Below are 18,080 nucleotides of genomic sequence, written 5' to 3'. Positions count from 1 at the left end.
TCCTCCATTCCCCTGGCAGCAGTATCAGGCTGAGCACCGAGCTGGACACTCGGTGCTTGGCTTCTGTGTCTGAGCGGGTCATGTGACGCTGGCCACGTCACATGACCTTAGCCTTTCACTATTTATACAGGCAGCCTACTGACGTTACCTCCAGGTTTGACCCTCGGCTTGTACTCTGACCCGTCCTTGCTGTTCCTTGTGTACTGACGTGACATCCTGCTTTGACCCTAGGCGTGTTTTACCGTCCTTGTTACCCCTGCTCGCCTACATTAGTGTTGATCTCTGGCATTTCAGTATTGCTCCTGACACTTTATGTGACTTCGGATCCACCTGCAGGGTTCCCTCCTACTGCCTCTGCCTGGCTATATTCTGTCTTTGTCCGCTCTGCCTCTATGTACTTATAGAGGTTAGGGACCGTCGCCCAGTTACGCCCCGTCGCCTAGGATGGGTAGTGTAAGTAGGCAGGGACAGAGGCGTGGGTGGCAGCTAGTGGGTGCACTTCCTCTTCCCCACTCCCTAGTGCATGACAGAATCGCAGGCCTTATCTCCCTATGGACCCCCTGCAGAGCCTTACTGACCATGTCCAGAACCTGGCCCAGATTGTGCTGAATTTAAGAGAGAGGTTACAACTCCAAGAATCCGCTCAATCTCTCCCTACTTCTGATCTACCTGTACTTTAGGCAGAACCCCATGTCATGTGATTTTCTGGGGACCGCAAGTGTTTTTTGAACTTCAAGGAGGGTTGTAAATTATACTTCCGCCTGCGGACCATTTCGTCTGGGTCCGAGCCGCAAAGGGTGGGAATTGTTATTTCCCTCTTACAAGGGGACCCTCAAGAGTGGGCGTTTTCTTTGCCTTCAGACTCTCAGTGTCTTAGGTTGGTTGATGCATTTTTTCAGGCCCTAGGGGTCCTTTATGTTGAACCTGACAGAGCATCCGTAGCTGAGTCCCAGCTTAAGTCCCTAGTCTAGGGTGATCACCGATTGAGGATTACTGCACTCAGTTTCGTAAATGGTGCTTTCCTTCTGGCTGGAATGAACCGGCGCTCAAAAGCCAGTTCAGGTTCGGACTCTCTGAGAAACTTAAGGATATGCTGGTGTGTTATCCCTGTCCCGAGTCCTTAGAGGACACTATGACCCTGGCTATTAGATTGGACAGACGTGTTAGGGAGAGACAGCGGGAACATTTCTTTCTTTCACAGACTCTCCCTAACCCTGATTCCGTTCCAGTGGGACTCAGGGTGGAAGTGCCGACTGAAGAACCTGTGGAATTAGGTATGACCAGAAGGGAACAACGCCAACAACAAGGTACCTGCTTCTACTGTGGTGGCACTGATCATTGGGTCCATCTATGTCCTAAGATTCCTCCCTCCGAAAGCTCATCCATTCCTGAGGGATCCAAAGGCAAGGTACTTCCTGTTGTGGTAAGAAAAAAGTTGCTGGTTCCTATTACTGTTGTTTTTGAGCCTAATAAGGGTTCAGGTAATGCTTTTATTGATTCCGGTTCTGCCGCTAGCTTTCTAGATCTAGGGTTCGCCCTACAAGTGGGAATACCGGTGTTAACCTTGCCCACTCCTATAAGTCTTGTAGCCATTGACTCTACTCCTTTGCGGGGGGGGGGGGGGGTTTCGGTCAGATATTGCACCCCAGAGATAACCTTGTCCGTGGGAGTGTGTCATACTTAGAAATGCTCCTCATTCATATTGGAGAATTTGCCCGTTGAAGTAGTCTTAGGAATGCCATGGCTCCCAGTTCACAACCCGACCATTAACTGGGCAATGGAGGAATTAGAAAGGTGGGGTCCTAACTGTTCCTCTTATGTATCCTTAGTGGTAGCGGGGGTTGCTTTTAGCCCTATGGCCATTCCTCCATAAATTGAGGACTTCCGCAATGTTTTTTCTACCTCCGAGGTCGAGAAACTTCCACCTCATAGGTCTTACGATTGTGCTATTGAGTTGGTGCCGGGATCCAGGTTTCCCAAAGGTCGTATTTTTAACTTGTCTGGGCCGGAACGTGGTGCCATGAAAGATTATATTAAAGAGAGCCTAAGTAAGGGGCATATCAGACCATCTACTTCTCCTATGGGGGCTGGTTTCTTTTTTGTTAAAAAGAAGGACGGTGGCCTCAGACCCTGTATTGATTACAGACAATTGAACAAGATCACCGTTAAAAATCAATATTCCCTCCCTTTGATTCCTGACTTGTTCAATCAGGTTCTGGGAGCATCGTGGTTTTCTAAACTTGATTTAAGGAGGGGCATATAACCTGATTCGTATCAAGGAGGGAGATGAGTGGAAAACTGCCTTCAATACTCCGGAGGGACATTTTGAGTACCTGGTAATGCCATTCGGACTCAGTAATGCCCCAGCAGTTTTTCAGAATTTTATGAATGACATCTTCAGGGAATTTATCGGCAGGTTTATGATTATTTATCTAGATAACATCCTTATTTTCTCTGCGGATTGGCATTCCCATATGCCCCATCTTAAACTTGTGCTCGAAGTTCTCAGAGAAAATAAGCTATCTGCCAAGTTAGAAAAATGTGTGTTTGGAGTACAAGAGATATTGTATCTGGGTTATCTTCTTACCCCTCACTCATTTGAGATGGATCCGGGGAAGGTGCGGGCTATCCTGGAGTGGGTGAGACCATCTTCCCTAAAGGCATTACAGCGTTTTTTGGGGTTCTCAAACTATTATAGAAAATGTATTAAAAAATGTTCTGTTATTGCCAAACCTCTAACTGACCTAACCAAGAAGGGGGCAGATCTTGTTAATTGGCTGACTGAGGCCATCAAAGCCTTTGAAACCCTTAAGAAGTGCTTTCAAGACGCCCCAATCTTGATTCAGCCGGATCAGGAGAGACCTTTTGTGGTTGAAGTTGATGCTTCTGAGGATGGAGTGGGAGCGGTTCTTTCTCAGGGATCGCCTAAGCTCACCAATCTAAGACCCTGTGCTTTTTTCCCCGTAAATTTTCTTCTTCTGAAAGGAATTATGACATTTGGAATCGTGAATTACTGGCCATTAAGTGGGCATTTGAGGAATGGAGACACTTTTTGGAGGGGGCCAAACACTGTGTCACGGTTCTCACTGATCATAAAAATCTATTGTTCCTTGAGTCCACTAAACTTCTCAATCCTAGGCAAGCCAGGTGGGCTTTGTTCTTTACTATAACTTTCAGACCAGGAAGTAAGAATGTTAAGGCTGATGCCTTATCTCGAAGTTTTTGTGCCTTCCAACCTCCTGACACGCCTCCTGAACCCATCTTACCGGCTAACATCATCATAGCATCGGTGTCTGCTGACCTCTCTTCGGAGATTAAATCTGCACAACATCTCGCTCATGCACGAACACCCACAGATAAGTTATTTGTTCCGGGCCATTTCCGTCTCCGACTTCTGGGTGAGTGCCATGATTCTGTGCTCTGTGGTCATCCTGGTGTTGAAGCCACTAAGGAATTAGTATATAGAACCTTCTCGTGGTCTACATTATTTAGGGACATCAGTTCGTATGTGTCCGCCTGCGAGATATGTGCAAGGTCCAAAACTCCTAGAACCCGTCCTGCGGGTGAGTTGCTACCACTACCTATTCCGAGTAGACCTTGGTCACACATCTCTATGGATTTCATCACTGACTTGCCACCCTCCGAAGGAAAGTACATAAGTAAACTCCCTAGTGCCAAGACTTTGGCTTCCTTGTTTATTGATCACATTGTTCGGTATCATGGAATTCCTGAGAATATTGTCTCTGACAGGGGTGTCCAATTCGTTTCCAGATTCTGGAAAGCCTTTTGCCAGAGATTCGAAATTTCATTGTCCTTTTCGTCGGCCTTTCATCCTGAGACTAATGGGCAGACGGAACGCTTGAATCAGGCTGTCGAACAATTCCTTAGGTGCTATATCTCTGACAACCAGCGTCTGTGGGTGAAAAACCTTCCATTATGGGAGTTTGCCATTAACAATCGGGTGATCTCCGTTTTACTGCAATTTAGGGTTTCGTCCTCGTTTTGGTTCTTCTTCTTCCGTGGCCTGCCTAACCCTGAGGCGGATGTGGTTACGTCAGAACTGTGCACAGTCTGGGCCCAGGTTCAGTCGAACCTGGAGAAAGCACAGGAGGTTCAGAAAAAGCAAGCTAACAGGAAACGCACTAAGGGAGATAATTTTGAGGTCGGTGAGAAGGTGTGGCTTTCCACCAAAAATCTGTCGTTAAAAGGGGTGTCTAGGAAATTTGCTCCACGCTTTATAGGACCATATGAAATACTTGACATTGTTAACCCGGTATCTTTTAAGCTGAATCTACCAGACCTGTTTCGAATTCATGATGTGTTTCATAAATCTTTGCTCAAAAAGTACATTTCGTCTGTTGTTCCTCCACAGGAATCTCCATCTCCGGTGGAGGTTAACGGTCAAGATGAGTTTGTTGTTTCTAGGATCATTGATGTTAGGAAGGTCAGAAACTCACTGCAATACCTGGTTCATTGGAAGGGTTTTGGACCTGAAGAAAGGTCCTGGGTACCTGCCCATAGAATACACGCTGATAGGTTGATTAAGAGGTTTCATCTTGAAAACCCAGGGAAGCCGTCTCCACTGTCCTTGGGTCCTGAGACCTCTCGTGAATGGGGGTTACTGTCACAGAGCGCCAGCGACGCAATCTTCCTGCGCTTCGCCGCCAGCGTCCTGCCTCTCTCCCTGAGCAGCGATGCATGCTGCGTCCCCATCTCCCAGGTAACAGGGGGTGGAGCGGACCCGACTGCACTCCTGCTGTCTGTGTGGTCGGCGTCCTCCGTTCCCCTGGCAACAGTATCAGGCTGAGCACCGAGCTGGCCACTCGGTGCTCGGCTTCTGTGTCTGACGGGTTATGTGACGCTGGCCACGTCACATGACCTTAGCTTTTCACTATTTATACAGGCAGCCTGCTGGCCACAGGCAGCCTGCTGGCCACAGGTTGCCTGCGATTTTGGTCCTGTGCCTAACTGCTATTACTCTGTGCTTCTGCTACTCTGGATTTTGACCCTTGGCTTTTGTTCCTGACCCAACCTCGCCTGCCCTTGTGTACTGACGTGACCTCCAGGTTTGACCCTCGGCTTGTACTCTGACCTGTCCTTGCTGTTCCTTGTGTACTGACGTGACATCCTGGTTTGGCCCTAGGTGTGTTTGTTTACCGTCCTTGTTACCCCTGCTCGCCTACGTGAGTGTTGGTCTCTGGCATTTCAGTATTGCTCCTGACACTTTATGTGACTTCGGATTCATCTGCAGGGTTCCCTCCTACTGCCTCTGCCTGGCTATATTCTGTCTCTGTCCACTCTGCCTCTCTGCACTTATAGAGGTTAGGGACCGTCGCCCAGTTACGCCCCATCGCCTAGGACGGGTAGTGTAAGTAGGCAGGGACAGAGGCGTGGGTGGCAGCTAGTGGGTGCACTTCCTCTTTCCCACTCCCTAGTGCATGACAGGTCCTTTCTCATTTTTAGTGTTTTTATATCTTGTGTTGCCAGCTGTACAAAGGTATCTATTTCTTTAAATTGTGCAAAAGATGGAGTATTTTTGGATTTTGGTTTTAAAGATGTAAAGGGCGGGTCCAAATTGACCTCATATCCTTCATTTTCCCTAATTAAACTTTCCAATGTTTCCACGCTTTTTTAATTTTTAAAATTCCTACGTATGTCTGATTCCATTTGTTTGCGTATTTTATGTAGGGCCAGCTTCCATGCTAAGAGGTTAACATCCTTGATCCATAGAAATTTGTCACTCTGTAGTATTGGTGAAACTGATAAACCTCTACTCAGGAGTGTCTTCTGTGATATTGTTATTCTATATCTCGATAGATTAACAATTTGTTTCTTACTGGTGTCCTCTATGGATACAGATGGTTCTATTTGCTGTAGCCCCACTTCTCCCAATCCCTTAATTGGACCCGTTTGCCCTAAGAAAAAAGTGCCCTTTTCCCCAGGGATAATGTTTGCCTGCAGAGTTTGTGCCAATGTAGGGGTGGGAGTTTGACGGGCATTTATTGTTTGATGCAATGATTGGGCAAAAGAGAATGGCTGTGCAGATAAGGATGAAGTACTTGTGGAAGGATTTACATTTGTATTGATCATCATGGTTTTCTGATCTGTAGTTGTCTGTTTCTCCACATTTCGGAACATGGCTTTGTTGTTTCCCACCTATTTTGTACAGGTCTTTTTGGAGCTTCATATCTCCTCTTTTTTTGTTTTTATTTTAGTGCCAACTCTCTCGTGCCCTGTCCTTGGTATGCTTTGCACTGAGCTCTCCGTGCCGGAAGTCTCAGTGTCAGAGTTTTTTTTGTATATCTTTTGATATATTCCTGGTGTTATTTCTATTTTTTTAAATGTAAACTCGATCACTTTCAAAGTCCAAACGATCTCTGATATATTTTTGATGTTGATGTCTTTAATCTCGTTCTGTAATTGATCTAAGTTTTTTTGTTTTTTTTTCAAGATTTCTGAAATCTTGATGTTGATTAAAATCCGTATTTCCTTAATTTCCCTTCATAGTTGTTGGTCAAGTTTTGAAAAGAAACTTTTTTCGTATTCTGACAAGTAGTTCAATAATCTCAACCCCTTAAGGAACGGGCCATTTTTAACCTTAAGGACCAGACAAATTTTTGCAAATCTGACATGTGTCACTTTATGTGGTGATAACTTTTAAACGCTTTTACTTATCCAAGCCATTCTGAGATTGTTTTCTCGTCACATATTGAACTTCATGACACTGGTAAATTTGAATCAAAATATTTCATTTTTATTTATAAAAAAAACACCAAACTTACCAAAATTTTTTATTTCTCTGCTTTTAAAACAGATAGTGATACCTCCTAAAATTATTATTACTTTACATTCCCCATATGTCTACTTCATGTTTGGATCATTTTGTGAATGCAATTTTATTTTTTGGGGACGTTAGAAGGCTTATAAGTTTAGAAGCAAATCTTGAAATTTTTCAGAAAATTTCCAAAACCCACTTTTTAAGGACCAGTTCAGGTCTGAAGTCACTTTGTGAGGCTTACATAATAGAAACCACCCAAAAATGACCCCATTTTAGAAACTACATCCCTCAAGGTATTAAAAACTGATTTTATAAATGTTGTTAACCCTTTAGGTGTTCCACAAGAATTAATGGAAAATGGAGATGAAATTTCAGAATTTCACTTTTTTTGGCAGATTTTCAATTTTAATCATTTTTTCCCGCTAACAAAGCCAGTATTAACAGCCAAACTAAACGTAATATTTATTGCCCTGATTCTGTCGTTTACAGAAACACCCCATATGTGGTCAAAAACTGCTGTATGGCCACACGGCAGGGCGCAGAAGGAAAGGAACGCCATATGGTTTTTAGAAGGCAGATTTTGATAGACTGGTTTTTTGACACCTTGTCCCATTTGAAGCCACCCTGATGCACCCCTAGAGTAGAAACTCCCAAAACGTGACCCCATTTTAGAAACTACACCCTCAAGGTATTAAAAACTGATTTTACAAACTTTCTTAACCCTTTAGGTGTTCCACAAGAATTAATTGAAAATGGATATGAAATTTCAGATTTTCACTTTTTTTGGCAGATTTTCCATTTTAATCATTTTTTCCCGCTAACAAAGCCAGGATTAATAGCCAAACTAAACTCAATATTTATTGCCATGTTTCTGTAGTTTACAGAAACACCCCATATGTGGTCAAAAACTACTGTATGGCCACACGGCAGGGCGCAGAAGGAAAGGAACGCCATATGGTTTTTGGAGGGCAGATTTCACTGGGATAATTTTAACTTGCCATGTCACATTTGAAGACCCCCTGATGCACCCCTAGAGTAGAAACTACTTTAATCTAAGTATATTTAGTTGTAGAAACCAGGTTTTTATGGACGCGGCGATACCTAATATGTATACTTTTTTATTTTTTTTACATTTAACACAATAAAAGCATTTTTGAAACAAAGAAAATCATGTTTTAGTGTCTCCATAGTCTGGGAGCCATAGTTTTTTTAATTTTTTGGGCAATTGTCCTATGTAGGGGCTCATTTTTTGCGGGATGAGGTGACGGTTAGATTGGTACGCCTTTTTGATCGCTTGGTGTTGCACTTTTAGTGATGTAAGGTGACAAAAATGACTTTTTTTACACAGTTTTTATATTTTATTTTTTATGGTGTCTATTGGACGGGGTGGATCATGTGATATATTTATAGAGACGGTCGTTATGGATGCGGCGATACCTAATATGTGCAGTTTTTCTTTTTTTTGTCTATTTTTTATTATAAAATCAGGGGAAAGGGGCTTTTTTTTTTAACTTTTTTTTTTTAACTTTATTTCTGTCCCACTCTGGGACTTCAACTTTTGGGGGTCTGATCCCCTCTGCAATGCATTACAATACATCTGCATTGTAATCCATTGCCTGTTCCTGTACTACACTGAGTCATAGACAAACAGGTTGCCTAGGAGACCCAGCCTGAGGCTGGATCTCCTCGGCACCCGTAGAAGGCAGGTCCCGATGCCGTGCAGGGCATTGGGCTGCCTTGTCATGCATCGGGTCCCCGCCACAGCAGCGAGGGGACTCGATGCACTGCTTCACCCGCCACAAATCACTTCACGGATACAGCAGGGGCCCAGCTAACAGGGACTGCGAGACCCCTGCAGTGATCGGCCGCGCACAGCTCTGGTGCCCGCCCGATCATCCCGCCATGCATGTACGGCGGAATGCATTCTGGCAATGCATCCCCCGCCGTACATGCACGGCATTCTGAGTTAAGGGGTTAATGAACACTCTGTCAGGAGACGTTCCCAGCCTTTTACAAATTCTATATCCTCAAGGTGCGAATTAGGTCTTAGGGGAATACGAAGACCCCTATATACTATTCCCTGTTGAATATATGTGCCCAGGCTGGCTATCTCCCACCAGGACCTTATATGTTGACAATATGTCTTATTTAAGTTCTTGAAGGCAATATTAATATCAATCTTGTTGAGGGATACTAGTGTTCGAAAATACCTGACAGGCTTCTGCTGATAAACTATCCAGATTTAATTTCTGCTTCAGAAATCCTGTCATTATCCAGTGATATAGTTTACTGGAGTTCGTGTTGTCCCTCTTATCAATGATGTCTAAGGTCATATCTTCTTCAAACAAAAAGGGAGGACTTAACCCCTATCTGACTTACACCTACTGTATAGTGCTATTGATATGGGGCAAGTGGGGCAGGCAATCTTTTGCTCACTAGTTATTATTGAAAAGTAATTCCTTTTATTTATTCACTGGGGAATTCTCTCTCTATAGGGTCAAAATTAAGGGAGGGATAACCTCCAATTTCTTATCAAAGCTAGAAACAAAACACTCTGTATGGACCCAGGATTAGTTGCTGAGATAGGGAACCCAACAATTCTGCTTGGAATATGATCCTCATTATTTGATTAATAATTACAGTAGTTAATTTGAGTGAACATGATACAAGCTTTTACCTACTGAAAAAATGCTAAAAAGAAATACAAATGTAGAATAGCTGAGTTTGTCATGGTGTCTACAAGTAAATATACAGTACTTATATTAAAGGGGTTGTCTCACTTCAGCAAATCATGCAGACAAAGTTAATACAAGGCACTTACTAATATATTGTGATTGTCCATATTGCTTCCTTTGCTAGCTAGATTCATTTTTCTATCACATTATTCATTGCTTGTATCCAGGGTTTGTGACCACCCTGTGATCCGGCAGTGGAGGCCGTGCTTCCACACTACAGGAAAAAGTGCTGGACTGTGCACACTCCCACAGTGCCACCACCAAACATCCCTGTGCTTTTTCCTATATTGTCTAAGTACGATCACTAGTGCTGGATTACAGGGTGGTCTTAACCAGGGAAACGAGCAGTATGTAATGTGATGGAAAAATGAATCCAGACAGCAAAGGAGGCAATATGGACAATCACAATACATTAGCAAGTGCTTTGTATTAACCTTCTCTACATGAAAAATGTCATTTGCTGAAGTGAGACAACCCCTTTAAAGAGGACCTGTCACCTCTCCTGACATGTCTTTTTTAGTATCTACTTATAATCCCCATGTAATAGCTATTCTGGAGCTATTCATATGACTCTATGCTGTGCCATCCCTGTATTATTCCTGCTAGAAGTTTACAGTAAAGGTACTCCTGGATGTTACCAGTAGTGGGTGTGTCTGACTCTGTCCAAAATGAGTGCTACTGGTGTCAGACTGTGCAGGGACCCCCAACTGGTAACACCCATCTGTACCTTTAGTACAAGCTGCTGGCAATTCATTTATGAACTTCTAGCAGAAATAACAAAGGAATGATACAACATAGAGCTATAACAATAGAAGATCCAGAATTGTTATTACACGGGGAATGCGAGTAGTTACTAAAAAAGACATGTCAGGAGAGGTAACAGGTCCTCTTTAGGGTCTCATGCATGGGAACGTGTGTGGCCTGTGCCCATATTGCGGTCTATATTGTATGGATCTGCAAACCTTAAGATACAGAGCGGTGTGGAGACACGGAGCGAAAGCCTAGGGAAGCACTATGGAGCGCTTTGTGGGATTTCAGTCCATGCTTCCGCACCGCAAAAAAATAGAATATGTTCTATATTTTTGCAATGCAAACTGAATCTTGCGGATCATAGACCCATTCAAGTCTGAAGTTAAAAGAGTTCTGAGATTATCCTCAGGATAGGTTATCGGTATCAAAATCTCAGAAAACCCCTTTAACACCACAGCTTCCAATCTGCACAGTCCCAATGAGCATGGCATGCCCTTCAATGCAACACACACACACACACACTATTGAACACAGTCTGTCACAAACAGTTGCTTACAGTATACTTACCAAAATTTCAGTTGGTAAAATCGGGGTCCCTGGGAATGCCCGAGATCTGCCCCCCCCTTCCCCCCAAAAAAAATAAAAATTGTGGGTGGGGTTTTCATAAGCCCCATTTTTGACCTGGGACAGCTCAAATTTGCCGAGACTGTCTATGAAAATCAGGGACAGTCCCGGCAAATTCGGGAAAGTTGGCAGCTATGTTACAGGTAGCAGGCTGGCTAGTCTTGATCACAGGCCTGACTATTATACAAGCCTTAGCTTCTTTTCTTGGGATCAGAGGGGCTCCCAGCAGTTGGGCTCCCACCAATCAGAGGATTACTGTGGATTGGAGATTACTTTTAAAATTGACACAATAAATTAATGTTACTGGTATTCTTGCATAGATTATTTTCTATTCATTTTCTTAATAACATTACAAAACCCTTCAGCTATTTTTCTGTGAGGACTGGTGTCATCACCCATGGATTTTAATAAAAATGGCTAATCCCTCGTTTGCTGATTATCTTCATACATATATGAAAGCATTTTTATTATCCTCTCTTGCTTCTTTTTTTCCTACATTCCCTCCCGAACACAGTTTGATTACGTTCTTTGTGGAATTTTCTTACTGCCGTCTGACTAATCTCCAGGTCTGACCTAAAAGAAACCTTGGCTTCTTCATGTACTTTTGCTGGTATTGCTTTACATTCCTGCCTGTACTCTTATCTCAGAAAAACCTGTTCTCTACATGCGATGTTACACAAAACAAGGTCCGATTACCCCTGGAAGAGAAAATATATTCAATAATAAAACTGAGCTATCATTGCTATTGTAACATTGTGATCTGAGGACTTTAGGACATAAACAAAAATTTATGCATTTGCTTTTCTTTAATTAATTTTTTTTAATTGAAAAAATATTTAGGCAGAGCAGGTTTACAAATATATTATATATATATATATTTATAAATATGTCTATTGAGCTGAATGGTACTGTTCATAGTAGAAAGTGGGCATGTTTTTTCAAAGGGACTGATTTGAATTAAAAAAAATTTTTATTTTGATCTTTTTTTTTGTTTTTAATAACTTTTTTAAAAAGATTCCCCTAAGGGAGTTGAACATGCGACTGTTAGGCCTCTTGCCCACGAACGTAAGGGCTCCGTGCCTGTGGTGCAGGCCGCATACGGCGGTTCCGCAATACACGGGTAACCAGCCATGTGCATTCCGCATCACGGATGCGGGCCCATTCACTTGAATGGGTCCGCAAATCCTGGGTCCGCAAATCCAGAGATGCGGTGCGGAATGGAAGCACGGAACGGAACCCCATGGAAGCACTACAGAGTGCTTCTGTGGTGTCCTATTCCGCAAAAAGATAGAACTTGTTCTGTCTTTTTGTGGAACGGACGGATTGTGGGCCCCATTCAAGTGAATGGGCTTGCCATACGCATGCGACTGCCTCACGGTCGGTTCCCGTGCATTACGGACCGCAATTTGCAGTCCGCAACACGGGCACGGAGCCCTTACGCTCGTGGGCAAGAGGCCTTAGATCACTTGTCCCATAGACTGCAGTGGAGTATCATTGTAGCCTAGGGGAAATTCAGTGTGTTCCTACAGACAGGGCTCCATAAGAACATCACTGTCGCAGGCCTCTCAGTGTAGGTAGCCCTTCACTCCCCGGGAAAAGCTTCACAGCTTCTCAATTGTGACCACAGCATCTAAGGACTTAAATGTTTGTGATATCACCTATCACAGACATTAGGTCCGATACCTGCTGTGTAAAACCCAGCTTCTACGGCGCTTGCTCAGATTCTGAGCTAGTGTGCCAACCAATACCATCCAGTCTGCACCCCTCGGGGGGGGGGGGGGGGGGGTCTTAATGATTACCATCCTTATCTTTTGCTGCTGCTTCTTCCAAACCATTCTTCTTGGTCTCCATGTCCTAGAAAAGTCAGCAAGATGCAGAGAGAAGAGGAACTGGATGTTCCTGATGACATATTATCCTCCATATTGGATGATGTGGAAAAGGAGGAAAAGCAGATGGCAGAAGAAGGGCTCCACCTGTAGGGCAGGGGAGTGCTGGGGTTGGAGTCCCAGAGCTGATTAATACCATTGTCAAGTAACCTGCAGGAGATTGCTGGCCAGAACAGCAATAATTTGTATATTGTCCCTCAACCTAGCCAGCCAAAACCCATACCAAGCAACAGACCCTGTTTAAAGGTGCAGCGCGGCCATTAACAATGAAGAAGGACTATACAGTGAGGTCTTCATTATTACATTAAAGGCAGCTGTGGGCTAATTGGCTGCGCAGTTCTTCCCCGCAGCATAGCCTCAACCCACCCACAGCACAGCTGCTCCATGCAGCCATATCCTAAGGCCTGGTTATAACTTATTTATAGCAATTTGTGACAAATTAATTTGGAACTAATGAAATTTCTTATCTAACTTCGGCAAAGTTGCCAAATCAAAATTTTCAAAACTTCGCTCATCTCCAATTGTAGGTTTTCTTTCAAGTACTCCGGTTTTCTCACATACTGTCCTTATAAGTTTAATGGTGTCATTTAAAATATGTGTGAGTCCGAGTGAGTGACTGATGTGATTACTCTGTGTACAAAGCTGCGGAAGCATATAATATGCAATGTAAAATAAATATGTATTCCCACCTTGGACATTTATGACATATCCACAGGACATGCAATAAATGTCTTATAGATGTGGGTTCTACCTCTGGGACTCACACTTAAGTGGAGAACGGGGGACCAATAGGTTAGTTGTCATAAGGAGTTCCCTCTGTGAGTATATACTTAAAGGGGTATTTTCATCTGGGACATTGAGGGCATATAACTAAGACAGGTGTGGGTCCCACCTGGGACCTGCTCCTATCTCTAGAAAGGGATCCCCAAAGGGAAGGAGAGCACACCACGCTTGCACAGCCACCTCCCCATTCACTGCTATGAGATGGCCAGAAAAAGCTGAGCCAGTGCTGGGTTATTTTTGGAGCTACCATACTGGAGAACAGATGGTGGTCGCAAATGCTCAGATGCTCTACCTGAACTTTCACCGATCCCATTCTGGAGAAAGGAGTAGGTCCCGCACCTATCTTACTATTATTCTAGTGATATGTCCTCAATGTCCCAGATGGGAATATCCCTTTAAGACCTTCCAAGATTTGTTAGAACACAGTGGCTGGGGAACTAGAAAAGTCTTAATTCTCTAAAGGGTACATTGATAATATATCACCCACGGGCTTCACAGTGGTTGAATGCCTACTGACCAGTTATTGATGGAATTTTGGGTATATCATAAATAAATCCCTTTAAATCATAACTAATCATTTAGCAATTTATTAGCTTTTCCAATGTAGAGAGTTTGGGTTACCACCGTCTCTCTTCATTAACTCAGTTCTAAGTTCTAACTCTCTATGGGCCCCAGTATAGCTCCAGAGACTGCTATATATTCCATATTATGTTACCATGCAATTTGGAGGTTTTTATGGAGCCATAATACATATATATGGAACCATAAATATAATTGGCACTGGAATAACTGAGAAAAAACGCATGGAAGTACATTAACAAAAGATCAGATCGTGTCAGTCTACCTGTATCAGTTTTAGTCCTCCTCAACATTAGCAAATTAGGCAGTCATATAAAGTATACTAAGACATATCAAACCAGGATACAGGGTCACCAACCGTCCATCATTTCATGGACACTGAGTAAAAATAGGGAATTTTTTTTCTACAGTCCTTAAGAAATATTTGACTTTTTCTTTGAAGCTGTAGGACCTTGTGCAGGTCAATGTGACTGTAATTATCATTTGACAGGTCATCCTGAATGATGATGTCTCCATATTCTTACCTACAGACATATATTGCTTATCATTTATATGATTTATCGTGGTTTTCCTATTTGTCCATAAAAAATGTTGGACTGCCCTTGAGTTGTCCAAAAAAAAAGAAGAAATACTGTAATCAGGTTGGCAACCCTGCCAGGAGAGAAAGCTCCAATCTGTGCTCAGAGCTGATTTCTGCTGTAAGGTTGTGCTACTTTATACCAGACCATGAAAGCTATTTTGCCTCTGATCCTGTCCCTGCCCACTCACTTAGAATATGTAATGCATTAGAATATGAAATCCCCCTACTGCCTGTAAGGATTTATTTTTCATGTACAGAAGCTCCTGTAATACTTCAAGTTGAGTTACTAAATGCAATGAGAGAGCTCTGAATCAACAGCTCTAGTGGAGTAGAGAGGGGAGTTGGTTCTTCTTACATGTGCTGCCTCTATTCACTTAGTCTACAAAGGTGTCGGTGAAGCTTTTTATTCTGCGATGACTCGGGATCCGACCAGAGTTGAGCTTTGCTTCTAAGAAGACTTTTTAAAATCATATTTGATCCTTATTCTTTGCCACAGAGGACATAACATCTAACTGTCTTCCTATATCCATAGTCATAGAGATATATACTTTGGACCTCATGCTCTTGGATCTAATGTATTCCAACGACCACCCTGGAATCTTCCTAACTTGAGCTACTCTTTAAGATGAAGACTATATCAGTGCTCATCGTAACTTTTCCTCTTCTGCTTTTTGTGAGTATCTGGATTTTGTCTCTTTGTCTCTTGAAATGAGTTGTGCATGAAATATTCTTAGGACTTGGTTGTAGATATTATGTTACAATTAAAGGAATTCTATTAACCGAGCTTTAAAATGAAAGAGGGTCTTGGGTTATAATAGTTTATATAGGTTCTTCACCGTACAATATGTTGAAACATTTCAATACTATTTCATTTTTTACATCATTTTTTTTTTTTGTTTTCTCCTTACTTTGAGCTGGTATTTTACTGTAATGTTTATGCCAGTAAACTAAAGTAGATGATTTTGAAACCACTTATTGCTATCATAATTTTTGCATTTGCAGTTGCATTTGTCATTTAACTGTTCTTTTCAGCTCCATGATAACTTAGTGAGTTAAGAAACTCAGTATTTTTGTTACCTGCAGTCCTATGGAAAGCCACAACATGGTGATCAGACAATGAGTTGTGCCAAGATACAAACTCTTTTCTGCTACACTGTTAAAAGGCACCAGCCTATTCTACAGCTCTATACAAAGAGCCAAACCATTCCCATCAGCCTCAACAGAACTGGCTTTCATTTAGTTAGGATAGATTCATAAATATCGATTTTGATGCAATTTTTGGTGTAGATTTTCAGCCGAAGCCATGAGTAAAAAGCATAATGCAAACACTTGGACTGAGTTCACAAAAGGCAGATTTTTTGCAAAAAAAAAAAAATATTCAGTTCCTTGATTGGGGTTTGCAGAAAATCATGTGCTTGCTGCCCAAACAACCCCATGTAGAATGCAATTAATTTTCAACTTCTATAAGAAATCTGCCATGTTTGAAGTTTCTAAAGCTAGCAACAAAAAACTGCATCGAAAACTGCATATGTGAATCTAGACAGACACCTGCACTCAAAAATGTAGTTTCAGTGAATAATAAAAGCAGCATGATGAACATTCACATAAATTTATTTAAAACATACTTTTCTGCTGCTATCTCTGTTAACCCCTTAATTAGAGACGTCTTCCCTCTTTAGTGCCATAGTTTGTAAAAAGTTGTCTAGTTCTCGCAGTTACTCAAGATGACATGCAGAGGGCGCAATTGCACTTCACTGGAAGAGACGCAAAGATGATTTGAGCAGTGTGTACCGTGCAATGTTTTTTATTACAATTTTACTTTTTCATTGCAAGAATACTCTGCAATCACATTTCTGGTGCTTACAGGTGAAACTCGAAAAATTAGAATATTGGGCAAAGTTCATTTATTTCAGTAATGCGACTTAAAAGGTGAAGCTAACATATGAGAGACTCATTACATGCAAAGCGAGATATTTCAAGCCTTTATTTGTTATAATTTGGATGATTATGGCTTACAGCTTATGAAAACCCCAAAGTCACAATTTTGAGTATACCCTTTGCTTAGGGGGTATGGATTAATTAGCTGACTAGAGTGTGACACTTTGAGCCTAGAATATTGAACTTTTTCACACAATTCTAATTTCAAGCTGCATTAATACAATTCCTTTTCATTTGCATTACTGGAATAAATGGACTTTTGCACGATATTCAAATTTTTCGAGTTTCACCTGTATATAGCAAGACGTTTAATGTCCGCTCCTGCCGTTCCTATTTGATTCCTCGTACATTAAATTTCCTTATAAAGTTCTTTTAACACATGTTACTTTTGTATATTAAAGTAAAGTTTTCAGCAAGGTCATTTAAGTTTCATCCTTGTAGATGTTATAGAAAATATATTATTTACAAATTTATTGACTTAGAATGTTAGCTCCTTGGCCAAGCGGGATGCTTCCCTTCTGGGGGCATTACACGTGGATATAACCTCATGTATCATCTGGGTTTTATAGAGCCATGCCCTGAAATATACATTATGACATGTTTGCTAAACATACATTCAGAAACGGAAATATTTATGTTGGAAATATATATTGAGTCAGTGTATGTTCAGGTGACTGGGTCCTCACAGGCTCAACCAAAGGGATAACCCCCTCTTTACCCTGGATATATGGCACTAGAGAGGCAGTCTTCTTCCTTTCGAAAGAGTGATATAGCAAAACTGACTTTGTTAAATGTAGCAGAGCAGGGTTTGTTATCTGGTACAACTTCTGCTTTCGGGAATGAAGGCAGTTTGTTAGATGTGATCTGGTACACCACTCATTAGGATGTCACAATACAGTTTGTTACATACAGTAGAGCAGTGCTATTTAGTACAATTTGTGATATCTCAATATTGTTTTTTTTTTATTGATGTAGCAGTGCAGAGTTTGTTTTCTGGTAGAACAATGACACCAAAACACTGTTAACTGTAGTAGAGAAGAGTTTGTTATCTTGTACAGCTCCTGCTATCAAAACCAATGCCGTTTGTAAGATGTTATCTGCTACATGATTCATTATGATGTCACAATACAGTTTGCTACATATAGTAGAGCAGTGCTATTGGGTACAATTGATGATATTACAATACTGTTTCTTAGATGTAGCAGTGCAGAGTTTGTTTTCTGGTACAGTGATGACATCACAAACACTGTTAGAGGTATCAGGGCAGAGTATGTTAACTTTTACAAGTCTTTATGATGCCATAATCATTTCTTTAGATGTAGCAGTACAGAGTTTTTAATCTGGTAAATCTCAACTTGTAAGATGTAGCGGGCAGAGTGTGTTACCTGGTGGCCGCACTATGGTTTTCTACATGCTCCAGTACATGC

General features: G+C 42.0%; 1 protein-coding gene across 1 annotated transcript in view; it reads left to right on the top strand.

Annotated features, from left to right (window-relative positions):
- Positions 1-14,878: 14,878 nt before the first annotated feature.
- VIPR2 (vasoactive intestinal peptide receptor 2) overlaps positions 14,879-18,080 on the top strand; it is a 237,222-nt gene continuing 234,020 nt past the window's right edge. The window contains exon 1 of the mRNA XM_040434201.1: positions 14,879-15,388. Within this exon, the coding sequence (XP_040290135.1) occupies positions 15,341-15,388 (48 nt within the window). The 5' untranslated portion in view covers positions 14,879-15,340. The remainder of the gene's footprint in view (positions 15,389-18,080) is intronic.

The sequence above is a fragment of the Bufo bufo genome, chromosome 5 (genome assembly GCF_905171765.1).
Source record: "Bufo bufo chromosome 5, aBufBuf1.1, whole genome shotgun sequence".
In the NCBI taxonomy this organism is placed as follows: Eukaryota; Metazoa; Chordata; class Amphibia; order Anura; family Bufonidae; genus Bufo; species Bufo bufo.
The sequence above is the reverse complement of the archived record's forward strand: the minus strand, read 5'-3'. Positions and strand labels throughout refer to the sequence as shown.